At 41.9% G+C, this 22,642-nt stretch overlaps 1 protein-coding gene across 5 annotated transcripts in view; it reads right to left on the bottom strand.

Annotated features, from left to right (window-relative positions):
• PRDM16 (PR/SET domain 16) overlaps positions 1-22,642 on the bottom strand; it is a 135,138-nt gene that overhangs the window by 17,606 nt on the left and 94,890 nt on the right. For all 5 annotated transcript variants that reach the window (XM_089656638.1, XM_089656642.1, XM_089656639.1 and 2 more), the window contains one exon: positions 21,462-21,636. In XM_089656638.1, the coding sequence (XP_089512764.1) occupies positions 21,462-21,636 (175 nt within the window). The remainder of the gene's footprint in view (positions 1-21,461; positions 21,637-22,642) is intronic.

The raw sequence follows: 22,642 nt of genomic DNA, 5'->3' as shown, positions 1-22,642 counted from the left end.
ATGGGGGGTTGAAGGGTAGTCTGGTGTTGGTCGGTGTCAGGCTCTCTCTCTGCCAGGGAGGGGGTGTCAGATTTTTGTGTTGCCTAGGGCAGCACAAAACATAAATACACCACTGACTGTGTCCTGTAGTGACATAGGGGCTGGTAGATGGGATCTTAGCAGGCGGTGGTGGATACAGTCATCTGTCATTTCTAGAAGGAGTTCTGTCAGAGGCTGTAGCACTTGAACTTGGATTTAGACTCAACATTGGCTAGAGAGGTACCAGGCACCATTATTAAAAGAGAAGTATTGGTTCCCAAAAAACAAACAGACTGTACATACTCACCTAGATGGCTGCATCATTGGTCTGATGATGTAGCTGTCCTCTGCCAGCCCTACAACAAGAACTGAGTGATCGAAGACCATTGATCGCTCAGTTCTCAGGCTTCAGTGATCAGTCACCGGCTCTCTACTCTGCCCCTCTAGGAGTCACTGGGGTGCTTGGCTGTGGAATGGGCGGGAGCAGCTGGATTAGGCTCTTAGCGGCCCACAGAGAGGCTGAGCCAGCTGCTGCTCAGGCATCTGGATGGATACCGACATTATTGCTGAGGATCCTACAGAGCCTGGAGTGGTTCTGTGACGTCCAGGGGTGGACTGACCGTTCGAGCACTCAGGAACTGCCCGAGAGCCGGGGGTCAGTAGGGGGCCCCATGAGATGCCCCTGGTACCTTTCATTGGCTTTTTTATAGGCTTTTGTGGGTGTGGCCGAGGAAACAGGGGCCCCATGATCCCCTATTGCCCGGGGGCCCCGTGAGTTGTCAGTCCGCCCCTGGTGACGTCAGTCAACAGTGGGCCCACTGATGGCTGAATCTGGGACACAGGAGTGCAGAACTAAGTGATCACCAAGAGAAGTTGGGGCAAAACAGTATTCGTCATACTTCTCTTTTAATTAATTTAGTTTACAAGGGACAGTCACCTTTAAAGTGTATCCAAAGCCACATTTTGTTTTATTTTAGAAAGAGTAAGGTACACTTAAAACCTCTGAAAATTTTTCTTTTTGCTACTAAGGAGATTAAGTATAATCAAGAATGAAAATAAAGTATGATCCAACATTTTGAGTTGTCACCAGAACAGGAATAGAAGGGACGTCTTCCACTGCTAGGATGACAGATGGGAGTATGGTCACTTCCTATTGGGTATACACAGGGGCGGACTGACAACTCATGGGGCCCCCGGGCAATAAGGGATCATGGGGCCTCTGTGTCCTTGCCCAAACTCAAAAAAGCCTATGAAAAAGGTACCAGGGGCATCTCATTGGGCCCCCTACTGACCCCGGGCCCTCAGGCAGTGCCCGAGTTTCCAAATGGTCAGTCCGCCCCTGGGTATACAGGACAAGAAATAAAGGTAAATCTCCCCAAGAGGACACAGACAATGAAAAATGATCTGATGGAGTTTTTAACCCTTCCCAACCTTATCCAAAACGTTCGGCTCTACGTACTCTTTAGCTCTTTAGCTACCTTGGTCAAGCTTCAGTTTCTCCACGAGTCCCTGGTGCCTGCCTTCCATAGGCAGATATCTGGTTGCACTTGGTGAGTTGGCCTTGTTGGATGCAAATAATGCAATAATCGCGTGACAAGAAACAATGTTGTATTCGTACAAAGGTAAGATAACGTCATGCACATATGTTGATGCGCCATGTAAAATGGGAGTTCTCGATGATCTATCACAGATTTCACTTCCAATTGTACTCCTGAGGAAGCAATGCCATTAGACTGTGAAAAGTGCCACGTAAAGCCATTCCTGGTTAGTCACAAAACCAGCTCCATGATTCTTTGTGACACATATAAAAAGTGATAGGTCTAATATGTATAGGATATGACAGGGACCAATGGGGAGGCCCAATGAATGGAGGTTGTATTGTACTGTAATATCCAACATTCATGTATAGAAAAGATATCTCATGGTTGTTTTATGGGTTTTTTATGTATATTTAGCTATTTCAATGTATACTGAAATAAAACAAGGTTTTATCGAAAGTTTGATATATGGTCAATGAGGTGCCTCTAAGGACCACTTCTCCTATTTTTTACAATCAAAAGGCACAAAGAACCTGCTTTGGCGGCCCTTGTGGTGTACCGGTAGCCATGTTGCCTATACACATGGTCAGTGTCTTTTTGATTTCAATTTGCCTTATATTTGTACCTGTGACTGGATTATTAAAATTTGAAGCAGTATCACGCTATGTGGCCTCCTCCTTTTTTGGACTCTTTATGAGTCCAACCATCCGCAGAGTTCTTTGCAAAGGAGAGAGAAGCTGCTGTCATCCACGAGCTATCCAGGGAGGAATCCATACCAGGCGGTAGAGGCCCCTTTAAGACGCTTCAGCTGACCTTTTGAGATATTGTTTTCTCAAACGCGCAATAATTTTGCGCATCTGGTAAGTGTGCAATTTATTATTTGATTATCACCATAAGATTTGGGAAGGAATCACTCCTGTATTTGATATCTCACTACTAGACTTCACGTCTGACCGTTTATGTGGACTTTGTGTTTTGCACCTTATGCATGAATTTTCACTTTAATGAATGATTGGTTATTTGACTCACTTCAATTTCCATCGGACTATTTTATTGCATGATTCATATTGCTGATCATATAAGCGCTGCACCTTTATTTATACTTAAAAGGCACAAAGTACCTGGGAAGTTCCGTCTATCTGTGTTTTAGTGTGACCATAGGACGCTTGGGGTGCTGCTCCAGATAACCATCTAAAGTTCCAATGACCTCCACTCGTAGGTGAAGGCCCGTCCCGGCTATGTGAACACGCTCTGGGGAGAAGAAAGCAAACCGCCACAAACCAATCAGAATCAGGGAATCAACAAATATGGCTCCATCTAGCACCCCAATGCATTTTGCCACCCCCCTGACTAAGCCATGTAGGTGGGGTAAAACGCATCAAGAGGTGGCCTAGATGGATCCAGGCTGAGCTATATTTGTTGATTCCCTACTTTGGGCAAGGTTGGTATGTGGCGGTTTTACTTTCTTCTCCCCAGAGTGTACCTGTTTTTAGGTTTGTGTATAGCCGTGGTAGAGGCATTAGATCGTCAGCTTTTCTGGTTCAAAGACAGATGTTGGTGGTCAGGGGCAGACTGACAACTCATGGGGCCCCCAAGCAATAGGGGATCATGGTGCCCCTGTATCCTTGCCCAAACTCAAAAAAGCCTATGAAAAAGGTACCAGGAGCATCTCATGGGGCCCCCTACTGACCAATGCCCAATGCCCGACTTTTCAAATGGTCAGTCCGCCCCTGTTGGTGGTATATACCAAAGAAAAAAATTGACAAACATATAGAAACTATCCATTTCTTTCCGTTTAATGCTGAAACCACTTAGTCGTTTTCATCACAACAGGCCCTCTTGCTCTACACGCAATCTATCAGAATTGTTGAATTTACAAAACTATCACCTAAAATAAATAATTGGGCCAATTATAATAGTAATAACAATAATAGTGTTTAAAACAAGACTTTCTCTAATAAAGTACACTTATCTGTGACCCCAGATTGGTGATCAGTATCGCCATGAGAAGCGTATTATGGAGAAAGGACTCCGGCTAATGGTGGCAATTATTCAATAAGCTCATTTTCCATCTCGCCAGTCCTCAAGCGGTTAAAATTCCCATCTGCTAGCTTGAATAAACAATGAGAGCTACAAAAATTGGATGGCGATTACATGGCCTGGGCTGTCAGCATCTCCGAATGCCATTTATCACCCGGCCAGACAGACAGAAAACAAACGTCATTTTGATAGCCTCTATTGCCGAACTGTCCTGGCCACATTTTCAGTATGTGTGGGAATTCAAACTGAGCTACACCCCCCATCCCCCCCTTTTCCCGGTTTGTTTACTCAGCTCGCTAATGAGATTCATTGGGGAATAACCTGTTAAATGCGCTGCAGATTCTTTCATTACGGCTTTTGTTCATTAGCTCCCCCAATTAATTGTTCCTGAGCATGTTGTGATATTTTTTTTTTATCCATTTTTTCAAATTTTTTTTACTATTCTGTACTTTGTCTCCTTTTGTATCTTTTTGTACAAATTCATAGTATTTTATTATTTATTTATTGCAGGTACTTATATAGCGCTGTCAATTTACGTACATATATTGTACATTCACATCAGTCCATAATCCTCAAGGGGCGTACAATCTAAAGTCCCTAACTCACATTCATACATACACATACTGGGGACAATTTAGACAGGAGCCAATTCACCTACCAGCATGTCTTTGGAGTGTGGGAGGGAATTGGAGTACCCAGAGGAAACCCACGCAGTCACAGGGAGAACATGCAAAATCCAGGCAGGTGGTGCCAGGGTTGGGATTTGAACCAGCGACCCGAGTACTGCCAGGTAGAAGTGCTAACCATTTAGCCACTGTGCTGCCCATAACCATAGTACTTATAAATATGTCATCCAACAGCAACCTACTTGGAGGGTCAGTCTGTCCTTTGAAGGCAAAGTTGTCCTTCCAAATTGTTCCTCTCTCAGGTATACAGTTAATCCATTTAGAAAAATGTACTATTTGAGTATCAAATTTACTTTAGAACCAGCATCTTTCTCTGTAAGTTATAAATAATTTACAAAAAAAAAAAATTCTATCTAGTTTTTTTTGACCATGTACCCATTGCAATCACTATGGAAAATAGGCTGTTCACTGTGCAAGGGAATTTTCACTTAGAGGTGACAATTCATTTTGCAAAGGATACCCAATTACAAGCAAGGAAAATTAAAAAAAAAAAAAAACAATATTAGTGCTTGCACGTGATTGGATGATGGAAGTCAGCAAAGTATCAGCTCATTCACTAAACTAAGGGAAATTCTCTTGTAAAGTGAGCAGCCTATTTTTTTTTTGGTAAAGCAACCTCAATATGTTACAGTGACCATTGGTGAAAATTTCATGGCTGGTCTTTTTACAGGAGTAAGGCAGACATCTACCAATGGGGGACATCAGCTCCAGTGACCTCTGTCAGAGGTGGCAACTAGTCTGGACCTTATCAAAGTGAGCTGGAAAATTCGGCACAATGGCCAACCAGTAGATGTCAGATTGAGAAAATTCGGCACAATGGCCAACCAGTAGATGTCAGATGTAGAAAATTCGGCACAATGGCCAACCAGTAGATGTCAGATGGAGAAAATTTGGCACAATGGCCAACCAGTAGATGCCAGATAAAGAAAATTTGGCACAATGGCCAACCAGTAGATGCCAGATGGAGAAAATTTGGCACAATGGCCAACCATTGATGTCAGATGGAAAAGGGATCCTTGAAGTGTCTAACCAAATGTAATAATCACAAACTCTTCTATGTAACACTTCAAAAATGTCCATCAGCAAAACATGGCAAATGGAATATCTGATTGCTGAATTTTTATATCTGAGCATGGCTGGATCAAGGGGGATGCTGGGGTGGGCTATGCCCCCACCCCCAAATTTTAGTTGTTCCCCCCCAAAGCCAACCCTAAACTGCCACTATACATGTCCTAGCCTGCCACTATGCTCCCCTAACCTGCTACTATGCTGCCCCAATCTGACACTATACCACGTAATCTGATACTTTACCTCCCTACTTTGACACTATACTGCCCTAGCCTGACACACTATTGATCTCAGGTATGTCTATGTGGAGAGGAGTGGAAAATGGAAAAGGAGCTGTTCCCCTGTCCTCTGCCCAGCCATGAGTGACCTCTGCCCTCTCCTTGCTAACCTCCCATCTTCTGCCCGCTGACATTTTTTACTGCACCCCCACATTGGACAGGCTAGATCCGGCCCGGTATCTCAGAATTGTTGGGTTATACATGGCCAGTTAGATGAGTGTACATGTTTAGGTACACCGCAGACACCCTTTAGTAACAACCCTGAGCAACCATCATGATTGCCAACTGGCGAGTTGAACCTTCAGTTGACCATGTGATATAAGACATAGCTTCCTGAAAGACATACTGTATAATCTAGCTGTACCGGGGATCTTATATCTTTGGGGCACCTTAAAAAAAGAACTCCAGGTACGAGATTGCTTTACACCCTTACTTTCGGCCAGTTTGGCTCAAACTAAATATGCAGGTCCCCCCTCTGTAAGGCTGGTAGTGAAGCTGTAATTTACTGTTGCAACCTATGATAGCATTGTAGTCACTTACAAATTAGTGAAGCCTATCCCACCTAAAAAAACTGAAAGCCTGCTTTCTCCATCAGCTCATCTCTTAAGCCTGACATACACTAGAAGTTTTTCCTTTTTTGTTCAACTCCGTTAGGGACCAAATGCTGTTTTACAAGGTGTGACAACTTAATTTCCGGGAAAAAATGGTTTGCTTACCTAAACACTAGCGGCTGTTGTCACCTTCAAAGTAGTTCCTTTGTGCCACTGCCAAAAACATTCCTGGAATTTGTTTCCCAGAACGCTGCGCAGTATCTTTGTGACAGCGTGCCGGATGTCTAGAACAGGGCTTGAAAAAGCCGCTCGCCCACTCGCAAATGTGAGGAGAAATTCTCTAGTGGCGAGCTTAGATGATGGAGCGGCTGCGCTGCAAGCCTCATTGTGAAGCCGAGTTCTGGTTTCCAACTTCCAGTTTCCGGCTTCTTCGGCACCGCCGCTGCAGGAGCAGTCCGCTCTCCTCTGATGAGAGGAGACACCCTCTCCACCGCCGCGGAGGGTACTCAAGGAGTAAGTACTGTATGTACTATATACATGTCATATCACTATAATGGAGTACAGGGGAGGGGGGGATATACATTACTGTATACATGTCATATCACTATAATGGAGTACAGGGGAGGGGGGATATTCATTACTGTATACACGTCATATCACTATAATGGAGTACAGGGGAGGGGGATATACATTACTGTATACACGTCATATCACTATAATGGAGTACAGGGGAGGGGGATATACATTACTGTATACACGTCATATCACTATAATGGGGTACAGGGGAGGGGGGGATATACATTACTGTATACACGTCATATCACTATAATGGAGTACAGGGGAGGGGGATATACATTACTGTATACACGTCATATCACTATAATGGAGTACAGGGGAGGGGGGATATACATTACTGTATACACGTCATATCACTATAATGGAGTACAGGGGAGGGGGATATACATTACTGTATACACGTCATATCACTATAATGGAGTACAGGGGAGGGGGATATACATTACTGTATACACGTCATATTACTATAATGGAGTACAGGGGAGGGGGGATATACATTACTGTATACACGTCATATCACTATAATGGAGTACAGGGGAGGGGGATATACATTACTGTATACATGTCATATCACTATAATGGGGTACAGGGAAGGGGGGATATACATTACTGTATACATGTCATATCACTATAATGGAGTACAGGGAAGGGGGGATATACATTACTGTATACATGTCATATCACTATAATGGAGTACAGGGAGGGGGGATATACATTACTGTACACACGTCATATCACTATAATGGAGTACAGGGGAGGGGGGATATACATTACTGTATACATGTCATATCACTATAATGGAGTACAGGGGAGCTGGGATATACATTACTGTATACATGTCATATCACTATAATGGGGTACAGGGGAGGGGGGATATACATTACTGTACACACGTCATATCACTATAATGGAGTACAGGGGAGGGGGGTATACATTACTGTATACATGTCATCACTATAATGGAGTACAGGGGAGGGGGATATACATTACTGTATACATGTCATATCACTATAATGGAGTACAGGGGAGGGGGGATATACATTACTGTACACACGTCATATCACTATAATGGAGTACAGGGGAGGGGGATATACATTACTGTATACACGTCATATCACTATAATGGAGTACAGGGGAGGGGGGATATACATTACTGTATACATGTCATATCACTATAATGGGGTACAGGGGAGGGGGATATACATTACTGTATACATGTCATATCACTATAATGGAGTACAGGGAAGGGGGGATATACATTACTGTATACATGTCATATCACTATAATGGAGTACAGGGAAGGGGGGATATACATTACTGTATACATGTCATATCACTATAATGGAGTACAGGGGAGGGGGATATACATTACTGTATACATGTCATATCACTATAATGGAGTACAGGGGAGGGGGGATATACATTACTGTATACATGTCATATCACTATAATGGAGTACAGGGGAGGGGGATATACATTACTGTATACATGTCATATCACTATAATGGAGTACAGGGGAGGGGGATATACATTACTGTATACATGTCATATCACTATAATGGAGTACAGGGGAGGGGGATATACATTACTGTATAAATGTCATATCACTATAATGGAGTACAGGGGAGGGGGGATATACATTACTGTATACATGTCATATCACTATAATGGAGTACAGGGGAGGGGGGATATACTTTACTGTATACATGTCATATCACTATAATGGAGTACAGGGGAGGGGGATATACATTACTGTATACATGTCATATCACTATAATGGAGTACAGGGGAGGGGGATATACATTACTGTATACATGTCATATCACTATAATGGAGTACAGGGGAGGGGGGATATACATTACTGTATACATGTCATATCACTATAATGGAGTACAGGGGAGGGGGGATATACTTTACTGTATACATGTCATATCACTATAATGGAGTACAGGGGAGGGGGGATATACATTACTGTATAGAGTTTTATATTTTGGACTCTTTATTCTAAAGAAAAATGTAATTTCATAAGCTTTAAGGGGCGTGGTTGGGGGCAGGGCTGGGGGTGGGGTTTGGGGGCCAGGGGTGGGGTTGGAGGCGGACCTGGGCAAGGTTGGGTGGGGCAACTGGTGGAGAGTAAGGTTTGTGCCTGGCTAGTAGGTCTAGACTTGAAATTTTAAGCCCTGGTCTAGAATGTTATCAAATTTGTGCCCTTTTAAGGCATTTTTTAACTATGAAACAGCCAAAAGTCGCAGGGTGCTAAGCCACAGATATATGGTGGTTGGTCAAGTTTTGGAATGGATTCTTGGGCCAGGAACTCACGAACACTTTTTGCATCGTGTGCAGGAGCATTGTTGTGGTGGGGAATCCACTTGTAAGGCCATCGCTCTGTTTTTTTCCTCCAAAACTCTGTTCGCTCCTCTGTAACCTTTTCATTTGCCACATGTTGGTCCATCCTTTGTGTTTTTGGTTGCCACTTCTTGCTTCACACTTCTCCTGAAGTCAGTTATGCCATTCACAAACACTTTATATCTTCATGAAATGTTCACCATAAGCCCGTTGTAACAGAGCTAAAGCTTCACTTTTGCCAATTTTCAAACAAAATTTGATGTTCATCCTCTGCTCCAGATTCCTGTCACTCATGTTCTATCAAAGCACACACGTGTTAATCTTCTACTACTCTGTAAAGACCCAGGAGAGTGCAAGTGTCAGAACTCCCGATGAAGTCACATGTCGTGATGTAACACGTAGGGTACACCAATGACGTCAAGCTGTAGACCGGAAGTGTATGTACCGCCATTTTGAATGAGGGATCGAAGTCATTCCGTTCATGAAATACACTGTATAAAGAGTATGTAATCCTGTAGTGTCCCAGGTGGTGAGTGCATTTTAACATTTATTTTAATAAAAGTTTAATACATCTTGGATATACTTCACTATATGGAGCCTTTTTTTCATTTATCGTTTTGGAGCTTAGATGTGCTGAAGGAGGTGGAGAGCTTTTGTACCAACATACCCTCCCGGGTTAAAGGGAAAGGTGCAGTTTGAACTGAATATTCAGGTCAAACCAGAAGGTGAGCGCAATAGTGTGTCGGAGGTGGATAAGCACTGAGGGGTGACACAGGAGTACCGTGTATATATATATATATATATATATATATATGTAGTAGAGTGATCACACGTATACACTTGGAGCACAGCGGTCTTAGAGGAACAGTTCACCAGCAATTTGATACCATTTTTTTTTTTTGTTTGGAACACTTGCTTGATGGTATATGATGCACAGGAGGCATATCACATAAGCACAGGAGAAGACTTTGGAGCATTAAAGAATCCCAGCAGCCAAGGCACCACCTGCCTGGAGTTTGCATGTTCTCCCTGTGCCTGCGTGGGTTTCCTCTGGGTACTCCGGTTTCCTCCCACGCTCCAAAGACATGCTGGTAGGTTAATTGGATCCTGTCTAAATTGTCCCTAGTATGTGTATGTATGAATGTGAGTTAGGGACCTTAGACTGTACACCCCTTGAGGGTTAGGGACCTTAGACTGTATGCCCCTTGAGGGTTAGGGACTGATGTGAATGTACAATATATATGTAAAGCGCTGTGTAAATTGACAGCGCTATATAAGTACCTGAAATAAATAAATAAATAATTAAAGGGACAATTCACAGTTTATATGATTCATTTGGTATTTGGATACATTATTATTTAGCACTGGTATATATAATTTATTTATATATATGTGTCGATATTCATTTAATGTAGTACATATTATTGTCACAAAGCACGATTGTATTCACATATTCACATATGTATATTGATTTATTTAGCACTTTATTAAGTTTATAGTACTGCGCTGCATTTTTAAAATTTATTATTATTATTATTATTATACAGTATTTATATAGCGCCAAAGGGTTTGCTCAGCGCTGTACAGTAGCAGGGGGGACAGAACATGAGACAAGACAGTAACAATACAATACACGAGGGGTTCGAGGGCCCTGCTCTTTCTATCTATCTATCTATCTATCTATCTATCTATCTATCTATCTATCTATTATCTATCTATCTATCTATCTATCTATTATCTATCTATCTATCTATCTATCTATCTATCTATCTATCTATCTATTATCTATCTATCTATCTATCTATCTATCTATCTATCTATCTATTATCTATCTATCTATCTATCTATCTATCTATCTATTATCTATCTATCTATCTATCTATCTATCTATCTATCTATTATCTATCTATCTATCTATCTATCTATCTATCTATCTATTATCTATCTATCTATCTATCTATCTATCTACCATCTATCTATCTATCTATCTATTATCTATCTATCTATCTATCTATCTATTATCTATCTATCTTTCTATCTATCTATCTATCTATCTATCTATCTATCTATCTATCTATTATCTATCTATCTATTATCTATCTATCTATCTATTATCTATCTATCTATCTATTATCTATCTATCTATCTATCTATTATCTATCTATCTATCTATCTATCTATCTATCTATCTATCTATCTATCTATCTACCTATCTATCTACCATCTATCTATTATCTATCTATCTATCTATCTATTATCTATCTATCTTTCTATCTATCTATCTATCTATCTATCTATCTATCTACCATCTATCTATCTATCTATTATCTATCTATCTATCTATTATCTATCTATCTATCTATCTATCTATCTATCTATCTATCTATCTATTATCTATCTATATCTATCTATCTATCTATCTATCTATCTATCTATCTATCTATTATCTATCTATCTATCTATCTATCTATCTATCTATCTATCTATTATCTATCTATCTATCTATCTATCTATCTATCTATCTATCTATCTATCTATTATCTATTATCTATCTATATCTATCTATCTATCTATCTATCTATCTATCTATCTATCTATCTATCTATCTACCATCTATCTATCTATCTATTATTATTATTATTATTATACAGTATTTATATAGCGCCAAAGGGTATGCTCAGCGCTGTACAGTAGTAAGGGGGACAGAACATGAGACAAGACAGTAACAATACAATACACGAGGGGTTCGAGGGCCCTGCTCTTTCCAGCTTACAATATGGTTTATATGTGGGAACACATTACATGCTAGCTGCAATATTTGATGTATAGGAGATCCATTGCGTTGTAGGTATGTCATACACAAAGCGTCAAAACACGCTCAGTTGTGAATGGCTGTGTGACTCCCTACCATAGTGCTACGCCGCGGGCATTCCGGGAATTAACTTGTCACACCTCGTATAGCAAACTAAGACTTAACAAGGTAATCCCAACAAATGAATTGCATGGTCATCCACAGGGGCGGACTGACAACTCATGGGGCCCCCGGGCAATAGGGGATCATGGGGCCCCTGTGTCCTTGCCCAAACTCAAAAAAGCCTATGAAAAAGGTACCAGGGGCATCTCATGGGGCCCCCTACTGACCCTGGGCCCTCGGGCAGTGCCCGAGTTTCGAAATGGTCAGTCCACCCCTGGTCATCCATATTGGAAATCATCTGCCCTAGATTGTAAGCTCGAAAGAGTAGGGCCCTCTTACCCCTTGTGTGCTGTTTGTTGTTACTGTATTGTTTCATGTATTGTCCCCCCCTCTATTGTACAGCGCTGAGCAAACCCTTTGGCGCTATATAAACTCGATATAATAATAATAATAATAATAATCTGCTACATTCTATAACCCAAAACCTCACCCGGCTTCACATACAACAAACAGTTTCAAATAGTGAAAATGGCAGTTGGCCACTGCCAAAAACTGTGCGTATTGATAAATGATCTCTAATACAACAGTAAAAAAAAAACAAAAAAAAAACAAAACTGATGCTAATAGTCTATTTAACCCAACAGCCTGGGAAATGAACTATTCGGCACAAGTTTGAGAATAGTGATGAAAACCTCCTACACCTTCAGATTTCTACATAAACAAGCGCCGGCTCGTAGTCCCAGATGGGAGAAGGAGATCCAGAGAGCAGAGCCGTGCCTCCTGAAAGCATGATTGAGTTTTGAGAAAAGGGAGCCCTTGTCTTATTAGAATGATTAATGCCGCGCTCTCCTTTTAATATACCAGCCACTTAATTTTAGCCTAATGATGGTCTAGCTCGGGCCCCGCTCCGCACACACAGACATTTCCATCCTTCACACTCACTAAATCTTTCTTATTTAGATATTAATGCTGAAAGTGTGTGTGTGTGTTTTTTTTTCTTCTCCGAGCTCTCTTGTTCGGCCAAGAAGAGTTAATCCCCGACACCAGTGCCGAATGCAAAAAACAAGAACAAAGGGCAACAGTTCACAAGGAAAAATGTCAAGGATGCCTACAAAAAAGTAGCTTTTTGAACAATATGTTATATGGATAGTCATACAGTATGTAGGTTATAGGGGATGTATTTATAAAAAAATGTACAGAGCTATTCGTCGTGCAAAATTGCCTGTACATCCATTCTGGGCAAACGCTGGCAAAATTGAATGTTACTAGGCTATTTTCTCTTCTTCATCAGGAAAAGAATGCACCATGGCCAATAGATGGAGCCGATGATCAGAGTAAATATGTATTGATCATCAGCTCCATCAAGTGGCAATAATGTGGTATTTTCCTAATTCACACTATCCTTTTAAATCACATGTGTTAAACACAAGGCCCGTAGGCTGAATCTGGCTGTACCGGGCAATTCATGTGGTCCTTGCACCTCTGCTGCAGCTTCGGCACCCTCCTTGTCTCCACCCCAACCTTGTCTCAGAAGTTGGCAGCAGAGAGGAGGACAGAACTGCTCCAGCCAGATCCTGCATTTCTGTGTGCAGTTAGATTTAGTTTCTCTGTGCAGAAGAGAGGAAAGAAAGAAAGAGAGAAAGAAAGAAAGAAAGAAAGAAAGAAAGAAAGAAAGAAAGAAGAGCAGAGGAGAAGAGAGGAGAGAAAAAGAAAGAAAGAAAGAAAGAAAGAAAGAAAGAAAGGAGAGAAAGAAAGAAAGAAAGGAGAGAAAGAAAGAAAGAAAGAAAGAAAGAAAGAAAGGAAAAGAAAGAAAGAAAGAAAGAAAGGGAAAGAAAGAAAGAAAGAAAGAAAGAAAGGAAAAGAAAGAAAGAAAGAAAGAAAGAAAGGAAAAGAAAGAAAGAAAGAAAGGAGAGAAAGGAGAGAAAGAAAGAAAGAAAGGAGAGAGAGAAAGAAAGAAAGAAAGAAAGAAAGAAAGAAAGAAAGGAGAGAAAGAAAGAAAGAAAGAAAGGAGAGAAAGAAAGAAAGAAAGAAAGAAAGAAAGAAAGAAAGGAGAGAAAGGAGAGAAAGGAGAGAGAAAGAAAGGAAAAGAAAGAAAGAAAGAAAGAAAGAAAGAAAGGAGAGAAAGAAAGAAAGAAAGAAAGGAAAAGAAAGAAAGAAAGAAAGAAAGAAAGGAGAGAAAGGAGAGAAAGAAAGAAAGAAAGAAAGAAAGGAGAGAAAGAAAGAAAGAAAGAAAGAAAGAAAGAAAGGAGAGAAAGAAAGAAAGAAAGAAAGAAAGAAAGAAAGGAGAGAAAGAAAGAAAGAAAGAAAGAAAGAAAGAAAGAAAGGAGAGAAAGAAAGAAAGAAAGAAAGAAAGAAAGAAAGAAAGAAAGGAGAGAAAGGAGAGAAAGGAGAGAGAAAGAAAGAAAGAAAGAAAGAAAGAAAGAAAGAAAGAAAGAAAGGAGAGCAGAGGAGAAGAGAGGAGAGAAAAAGAAAGAAAAGAAAAAAAGAAAGAAAGAAAGAAAGAAAGAAAGAAAGAAAGAAAGAAAGGAGAGAAAGAAAAAAAGAAAGAAAGAAAGAAAGAAAGAAAGAAAGGAGAGAAAGAAAGAAAGAGAAAGAAAGAAAGAAAGGAGAGAAAGAAAGAAAGAAAGAAAGGAGAGAAAGAAAGGAGAGAAAGAAAGAAAGAAAGAAAGGAGAGAAAGAAAGAAAAAAAGAAAGAAAGAAAGAAAGAAAGAAAGAAAGAAAGAAAGGAGAGCGGAGGAGAAGAGAAGAGAGAAAAAGAAAGAAAGGAGAGAAAAAGAAAGAAAGAGAAAGAAAGAAAGAAAGTAAGAAAGAAAGAAAGAAAGAAAGAGAGAAAGAAAAAAAGGAGAGCGGAGGAGAAGAGAGGAGAGAAAAAGAAAGAGAGGAGAGAAAGGAGAGAAAGGAGAGAAAGAAAGAAAGAAAGAAAGAAAGGAGAGAAAGGAGAGAAAGGAGAGAAAGAAAGAAAGAAAGAAAGAAAGAAAGGAGAGCAGAGGAGAAGAGAGGAGAGAAAAAGAAAGAAAAGAAAGAAAGAAAGAAAGAAAGAAAGGAAGAAAGAAAGAAAGAAAGAAAGAATGAAAGAAAGAAAGAAAGAAAGAAAGAAAGAAAGGAGAGAAAAAAAGAAAGAAAGAAAGAAAGAAAGAAAGGAGAGAAAGAAAGAAAGAGAAAGAAAGAAAGAAAGGAGAGCGGAGGAGAAGAGAGGAGAGAAAAAGAAAGAAAGGAGAGAAAAAGAAAGAAAGAGAAAGAAAGAAAGAAAGAAAGTAAGAAAGAAAGAAATAAAGAAAGAGAGAAAGAAAAAAAGGAGAGCGGAGGAGAAGAGAGGAGAGAAAAAGAAAGAGAGGAGAGAAAAAGAAAGAAAGAAAGAAAGAAAGAGGAAAGGAAAAGAAAGAAAGATTGAGGATGATGGTGGTACAAGAACTGTTTTGAATTCAATGAAGTCACCAAACTTTGTGAATGTTGACAGTGCAGTAAATAGCGGAATGAATTCTGGTTGTGACATTTGTGGAATGGGCTCGGCTCGCACAGCCCCCGGGGTAATGGCATATTGCACTCATTTACATTCGGATATAGGTGTCTGCTATCCCGCTAATAGAAGCACTTTGTCCCTGCCGCTGTGCTATTGATCGGTGGAGGGATCGGAGGCTCTATGACACTTTCTGAGTAATGGCCTGGAAGGTGGAATTTGAGGTGTACTTCATTAACAGCTCTCTATAGAGAGGATCCTTACCATGAGAGGGGCTTATTTATTAACAGGAGAGCTGATACCATTCTAGCTGTGTTTTTTTTTTTTTTACTACTTCTATGGGCAAAAGACACAGCAAGTTTTGGTAAGAGTGGCACCACAAATGGGACAAAGAGAGGTCAGTGTCACATGAACCCAAATACTGCATCATGGTGGACATTAGAGACGTGGTTTCACCAAATGTTGCCTTTGATCTCCACGTGACACTTCTGTTTTTTGGGTTTTTTTCAAGGTTGAGGTTTGATTTGTGTTTTATAGAGTTTAATAGTATGTTGGAAAGGAAGTTTTGAGGTGAAATAAAAAAAAAAAATACTTGTTTTCACTGTTCATTCTTTGTGCTCCTGATCTCCTGAAGCCACTTGCTGTCCACATGAACTCTAGTTTTTCTCATGGTAGGTTTCCTAATGGTGACACCGTGGACAGTGGACCATGCCTGCCTAATGTAAATAATGTACAATATTGTTTTTTTTTTGGTAAATTTTCTGTTTTTCTGTTTGTGATGTTTGCAACCAGCAAAATGTAATGCAGTGGAGTCTGTTGCTGCCATTTGTATCGTAGACAATGAATGCAATAAATTCACCTGTTTGAGGCAAGGCAGCTGTAGATCAAACACAAGATTAAAGTGGCCTTTCAAACCGCCTTGCCATTAGTGGCTGCCGAAAAGCATCTGCCACTGATTAGCTGCGCCCAGTTTCCGCTGGGATTCCGCTGCACCACTTTTATTACTGCTGATTATTGTCCATGCTTATATTATGGTTCATGTGCGCAAAACTTATGGGCTCCTTCTGTAATTCACATGCAGGACTGGAAGATGAAATTCAGCTTTTTGAGTGTCTGTTCCCCAACTACATGGACATATTTCACTTAACCAACTTCATGAACCAGATACTTTCGTGGGCTCTCCTTTAAAGTGTATCTAAATCCAAAACCAAAATTGGAATACGAGGTGGTGTCAAATCTACCACAGAGGGCATTTTCAGGGGTTGAACTCGTGAAAGGTCTTTCTGATCTCTTGTCATCGTCCAGTGATGTTCTTCGACTCTTGAAGCGTGCGTACCTGGAAGATGACAAGAGATCAGGAAGACCTTCAACGAGCTCAACCCCTGAAAATGCCCTCTTCCTGAAGATGAAGATCCAGCTCAAAGGTCACCATTTTGACAACATTGCGGAGATCCAGCGATGTGCCCAGTTTCACGCAGAATTTCACATTTGCCTGTTCTAACTTACTATCCATGATGAAATAGCAGACGTAGTAACGCACATGGTCAGAATAGCACCAGTTGCACAGCTCCTGATGTACACAGGATGATGTCTTTTGGCACACTGACTTATGAAGGTCGGTGCTCCCTGTGACTGTGTATGCAACCTTGTGCTGCCATCTGTTGGCATGTTACAAAACTAGTTTTGAAACTTTTTGCTACCACCTCATATATTGCAGCTTACCGATCCCTAAATGTGGTGGAAAAAAAATGTCAGCCGGCCGTACTCCGCTCTTAGATCCTTTGGCCACATGCATTCATTATCAACAAAACTGACTGCATGGAAAGGGGTCTCCACCTGGGAACCTAGCTTTCTTGAGGTGTTTCAACACTCCTGCCTGGCCCTATCTTTGTAAGCAAGCCAGGAGTAGTGAAAGGCATCAAGAAAGGTTGGTTCCTTGCTTACAAGGATGGTAAAAGCCAGGAGGAGTGAAACGCATCAAGAAAGGTTGGTTCCTTGCCTACAAGGATGGTAAAAGCCAGGAGTAGCGAAAAGCATCAAGAAAGGTTGGTTCCTTGCCTACAAGGATGGTAAAAGCCAGGATGGGTGAAACGCATCAAGAAAGGTTTGTTCCTTGCCTACAAGGATGGTATAAGCCAGGAGGGGTGAAACGCATCAAGAAAGGTTGGTTTCTTGCCTACAAGGATGGTATAAGCCAGGAGGGGTGAAACGCATCAAGAAAGGTTGGTTCCTTGCCTACAAGGATGGTATAAGCCAGGAGGGGTGAAACGCATCAAGAAAGGTTGGTTCCATGCCTACAAGGATGGTATAAGCCAGGAGGGGTGAAACGCATCAAGAAAGGTTGGTTCCTTGCCTACAAGGATGGTAAAAGCCTGGAGTAGCGAAACGCATCAAGAAAGGTTGGTTCCTTGCCTACAAGGATGGTAAAAGCCAGGAGTAGCGAAACACATCAAGAAAGGTTGGTTCCTTGCCTACAAGGATGGTAAAAGCCAGGAGTAGCGAAACGCATCAAGAAAGGTTGGTTCCTTGCCTACAAGGATGGTAAAAGCCAGGAGGGGTGAAACGCTTAAAGGAAGGTTAACAAGCATATCCTCCAATTCCTGTATGGCTGTCACAGGGACAGGAAGTGAGGGCAAATCCCCTTAATGGGGTCACAGACAGGATATAAACCTTACACTATGGCAGTGTTGAAAAGTTCTTGATCTTTTGATATTTTGAAGGTCCCAGTTGGGTGGGTTGTTGCCATGTGGATAGTTCCTACAGGCAGCTCTCTAATGTATGGGAGCCTCAGCTGGGTTCTTGTAACAATGGGCAAAAGATTAAGGAAGAGGGAATGGAGGAGAGTGTTTTGTTGTATGTTATATCTGTTCACAAATACCTGTTGAACCTTCTGGAAACTTCCTGCGCTCTCTGTCTGTGATATCCAACTCCAAAGGAGGAAAGAGGATCATATAAAAGCCTCAAAACAGTTTTAGTCGAATATTGAAACCCTTTTACGCATTTCGCCAGGAGCTTACTCATAGGGTACATACACCTGGAATAGGCTCCTTATCAAGTGAAACGCGTAGGTAGGTTTGCATATCTGATGGACTAGTCTGTGTGGTGGAAGATGAATAAAACTCTTTTAAGGCTTTTATACGGCCTATTTCCACCTTTGGCGATGGATATACTTTACACTGTGTTAGCGGGTGTTGACTTTAGGAACTGGCTCCCAGTTTTGGTAGTAATGCGACCACAGGCCCGTCTTATTTATTTCAGGTACTTATATAGCGCCGTCAATTTACGCAGCGCTTTACATATATATTGTACATTCACATCAGTCCCTAACCCTCAAGGGGTGTACAATCTAAGGGTCCTAACTTACATTCATACATACACATACTAGGGCCAATTTTACACAATATCCAATTAACCTACCAGCATGTCTTTGGAGTATGAAAGGAAACTCACACAGGCACAGGGAGAACATGCAAACTCCAGGCAGGTGGTGCCGTGGTTGGGATTAGAAACAACATGCCAGGCAGAAGTGCTAACCATTTAGCCACTGTGCTGCCCAGTCTTAATAACATCATGGGCCCTTGGCAAAGCAATGCACTGAAGTCTCTACTGCCCCAATTTACACACCTACTCTCAAGGCAGAGGGGCACAATATGGGGAAGGGGGGGATAAGGAGGGCACAATACTGGGATCAGGAGTGCACAGTACAGGTTCTGGGTCACTGCCTGGAACACAGCCATCCTGGGACAGTTGGCAAGTAATGTACTGCAAAATTATTATGGGGTCCCCATGTACCTGGGCCCCTGGGCAAAGTAATGCACTAGAGTCCCTGCTCCCCCAATTTACACACCTACTTTCAAGGCAGAGGGGCATAGTACAGGGAAGGGGGGATCAGGAGGATACAGTACTGGGACCAAGATAGCACAATACTGGGATCAGGAGGGCACAATACTGGGATCAGGAAGGCACAATACAGGGGGGATCAGGAGCGCACAATATTGGGATCAGGAGGGCACAGTACTGGGATCAGGAGGGCACAGTACTGGGATCAGGAGGGCACAGTACAGGGGGGATCAGGAGGGCACAATACTGGGATCAGGAAGGCACAGTACAGGGGGGATCAGGAGGGCACAGTACTGGGATCAGGAGTGCACAGTACAAGGGGGATCAGGAGGGCACAGTACAGGGGGATCAGGAGGGCACAGTACAGGGGGAGTCAGGAGGGCACAGTATAGGGGGATCAGGAGGGCACAGTACAGGGGGATCAGGAGGGCACAGTACTGGGATCAGGAGGGCACAGTACTGGGATCAGGAGGGCACAGTACAGGGGGGATCAGGAGGGCACAGTACAGGGGGGATCAGGAGGGCACAGTACTGGGATCAGGAGGGCACAGTACAGGGGGAGTCAGGAGGGCACAATACTGGGATCAGGAGGGCACAGTACAGGGGGGATCAGGAGGGCACAGTACTGGGATCAGGAGTGCACAGTACAAGGGGGATCAGGAGGGCACAGTACAGGGGGATCAGGAGGGCACAGTACAGGGGGAGTCAGGAGGGCACAGTACAGGGGGATCAGGAGGGCACAGTACAGGGGGATCAGGAGGGCACAGTACAGGGGGAGTCAGGAGGGCACAGTACAGGGGGATCAGGAGGGCACAGTACTGGGATCAGGAGAGCACAGTACAGGGGGATCAGGAGGGCACAATATTGGGATCAGGAGAGCACAGTACAGGGGGGATCAGGAGGGCACAATATTGGGATCAGGAGTGCACAGTACAGGTTCCAGGTCACTGCCTGGAACCCGGCCATCCTGGGACAGTTGGCAAGTATAATGTACTGCACAATTATTATGGGGTCCCCATGTGACCATGAATTAAGATGGTCCAGTCAGGGCATCCTGAATCGGAGTGGAACATCTATCCTATTTACATTGTCTCTCCCTCTGATGACTTCTCAGTTACATTGTCCCCAGCTCTCTGTGTGGACTAACGAACACCTCTTCCTCCGTCCTGGAAAAGAAGCAAGGGGGGATTTGTTCTGTAGTCATGGGCTACGGTGGCAATGCCTCTCCTCTCTACATACAGCACAGTGAGCGTTGTCACGCCAAGAAAGGCAGTGCGCTACCGGCAGGTGAAAGTAAAAGAAAAAAAATGCCTAAAAAAGAAAACAAATGCAGCCACCACATCTAAGGACTGGTAAGCTGCAACAGATTCCATTTTTTGTTCTTGGGTTTAGATATGCTTCACTCCTACACATTTTTTTTTTTTTATCGGTTAATGTGTTATTTCTGGCTTTGTTACCAGTCCTAAAATAAAGCTATGGCCTTGCTCTATCCACTAGGACCCGTCTCGTGTCATTTCTTGGCACGGCCCCTCATAACGTGAGTAATGTTATGACTTATCCTATTGCCGTGGTTTATAGGCATATTTTCGCTGTTATCATTGCCCTATGGGTCCTCGGCAGTCAGGAGGGTCCGTGCCAGTAGATTCAAGTTATTCGAAGGTGGGAAACGCCTTTTTTAATTGAGAACATCGGAACATCAATAACACGACTCTCCTTTCTATAAGCGAAGTCCCAATATTTGATTTATGGTTTGCACCTGGTGGTCCGTCTACCAAGCTCCGACCTAAGAAACGTCGGCAAAATACTGGCAACCTACCGCGACACAGCTGGCTCGGAGCAGCAGGGGCCCGCTTTCATTGAACTCATCATCGGTGCACATCATATTTCCTATCTGAGCACACATTGCCTGATTTAGCACAATCGCCCCCCCCCCCTCCCATCCCGAACGAGATACAGTGACATAATACAACTTTCTCATAGCGTCTCATTATTTATTCACGGTTTTGCCGTGCCAAAATATCTGAGGATCACTGAGGAAATGAGGTTAATACCGCGCACCAAGGCGGTATCTCGTAACAGATGTGACTTTTACAAGAGGAACAAATACAAAAAAAACTTTTATAAGTCATTTTTTTTTTTTTTTTTTTACCTTTTTTCTGCTAGACTCGAAGCTTGGTTTAAATCGTTATTTGCAATAAAGTTTCGAATTTCCGAGAAATAGGAATCTTCTTTCTCGTCTAGAAGTGCATGGTTTTCAGATTCCGAATTGGGGGAGGAGGCGCTGTTTCCGTGGTGGTTTCCCATAACTCCCGAGTGCTGACTCACTAGACGGGAATAAAATTTAGGAAAAGTTTAGAACAGTCACAAGTCATTAAGCCTCACATCCTGTCCACTCTACACTCATTTTGGGTTTTTTTTTTTTAAAAAAGAGTCATTACATACATGCTCAGCTGAAAAAAAACTCGAGAAAAACATCTCTTTCCCTCTTGAGAAACTCATTCCTCTAGCCCAACTTTTTTTTACGATATGAGACCCCCAATGGGTTGCCCAATAGGTTCCAGTACCCCTTTCATCAGACTGTCGAAATCATCATCATCAACAGTCCTATTAGGTACACGTTATGACCTGGTTGGTTTTACAAAGAGCAAAAAAGTTGAAAGAAAGTCATAAGGATTTATTCTTTTTTTTTTTTTTTAAAAAAAAGAGTCATTACATACATGCTCAGCTGAAAAAAAAACTCGAGAAAAATATCTCTTTCCCTCTTGAGAAACTCATTCCTCTAACCCAACGTTTTTATGATATGAGACCCCCAATGGGTTGCCCAATAGGTTCCAGTACCCCTTTCATCAGACTGTCAAAATCATCATCATCAACAGTCCTATTAGGTACAAGTTATGAACTGGTTGGTTTTACAAAGAACAAAAAAGCTGAAAGAAAGTCATAAGGATTTAGTCTTTTTTTAAAAAAAGAGTCATTACATACATGCTCAGCTGAAAAAAAACTCGAGAAAAACATTTCTTTCCTCCTCCCTCTTGAAAAACTCATTCCTCTAGCCTAACTTTTTTACGATATGAGACCCCCCAATGGGTTGCCCAATAGGTTCCAGTACCCCTTTCATCAGACTGTTGAAATCATCATCATCAACAGTTCTATTAGGTACAAGTTATGACCTGGTAGGTTTTACAAAGAGCAAAAAAGTTGAAAGAAAGTCATAAGGATTTAGTCTTTTTTTAAAAAAAGAGTCATTACATACATGCTCAGCTGAAAAAAAAACTTGAGAAAAACATCTCTTTCCCTCTTGAGAAACTAATTCCTCTATCCCAACTTTTT

The sequence above is a fragment of the Staurois parvus genome, unplaced genomic scaffold, assembly GCF_062004578.1.
Source record: "Staurois parvus isolate SC_StPar_1 unplaced genomic scaffold, SC_StPar_1.0 ptg000924l, whole genome shotgun sequence".
NCBI classification, from domain to species: domain Eukaryota; kingdom Metazoa; phylum Chordata; class Amphibia; order Anura; family Ranidae; genus Staurois; species Staurois parvus.
The sequence above is the reverse complement of the archived record's forward strand: the minus strand, read 5'-3'. Positions and strand labels throughout refer to the sequence as shown.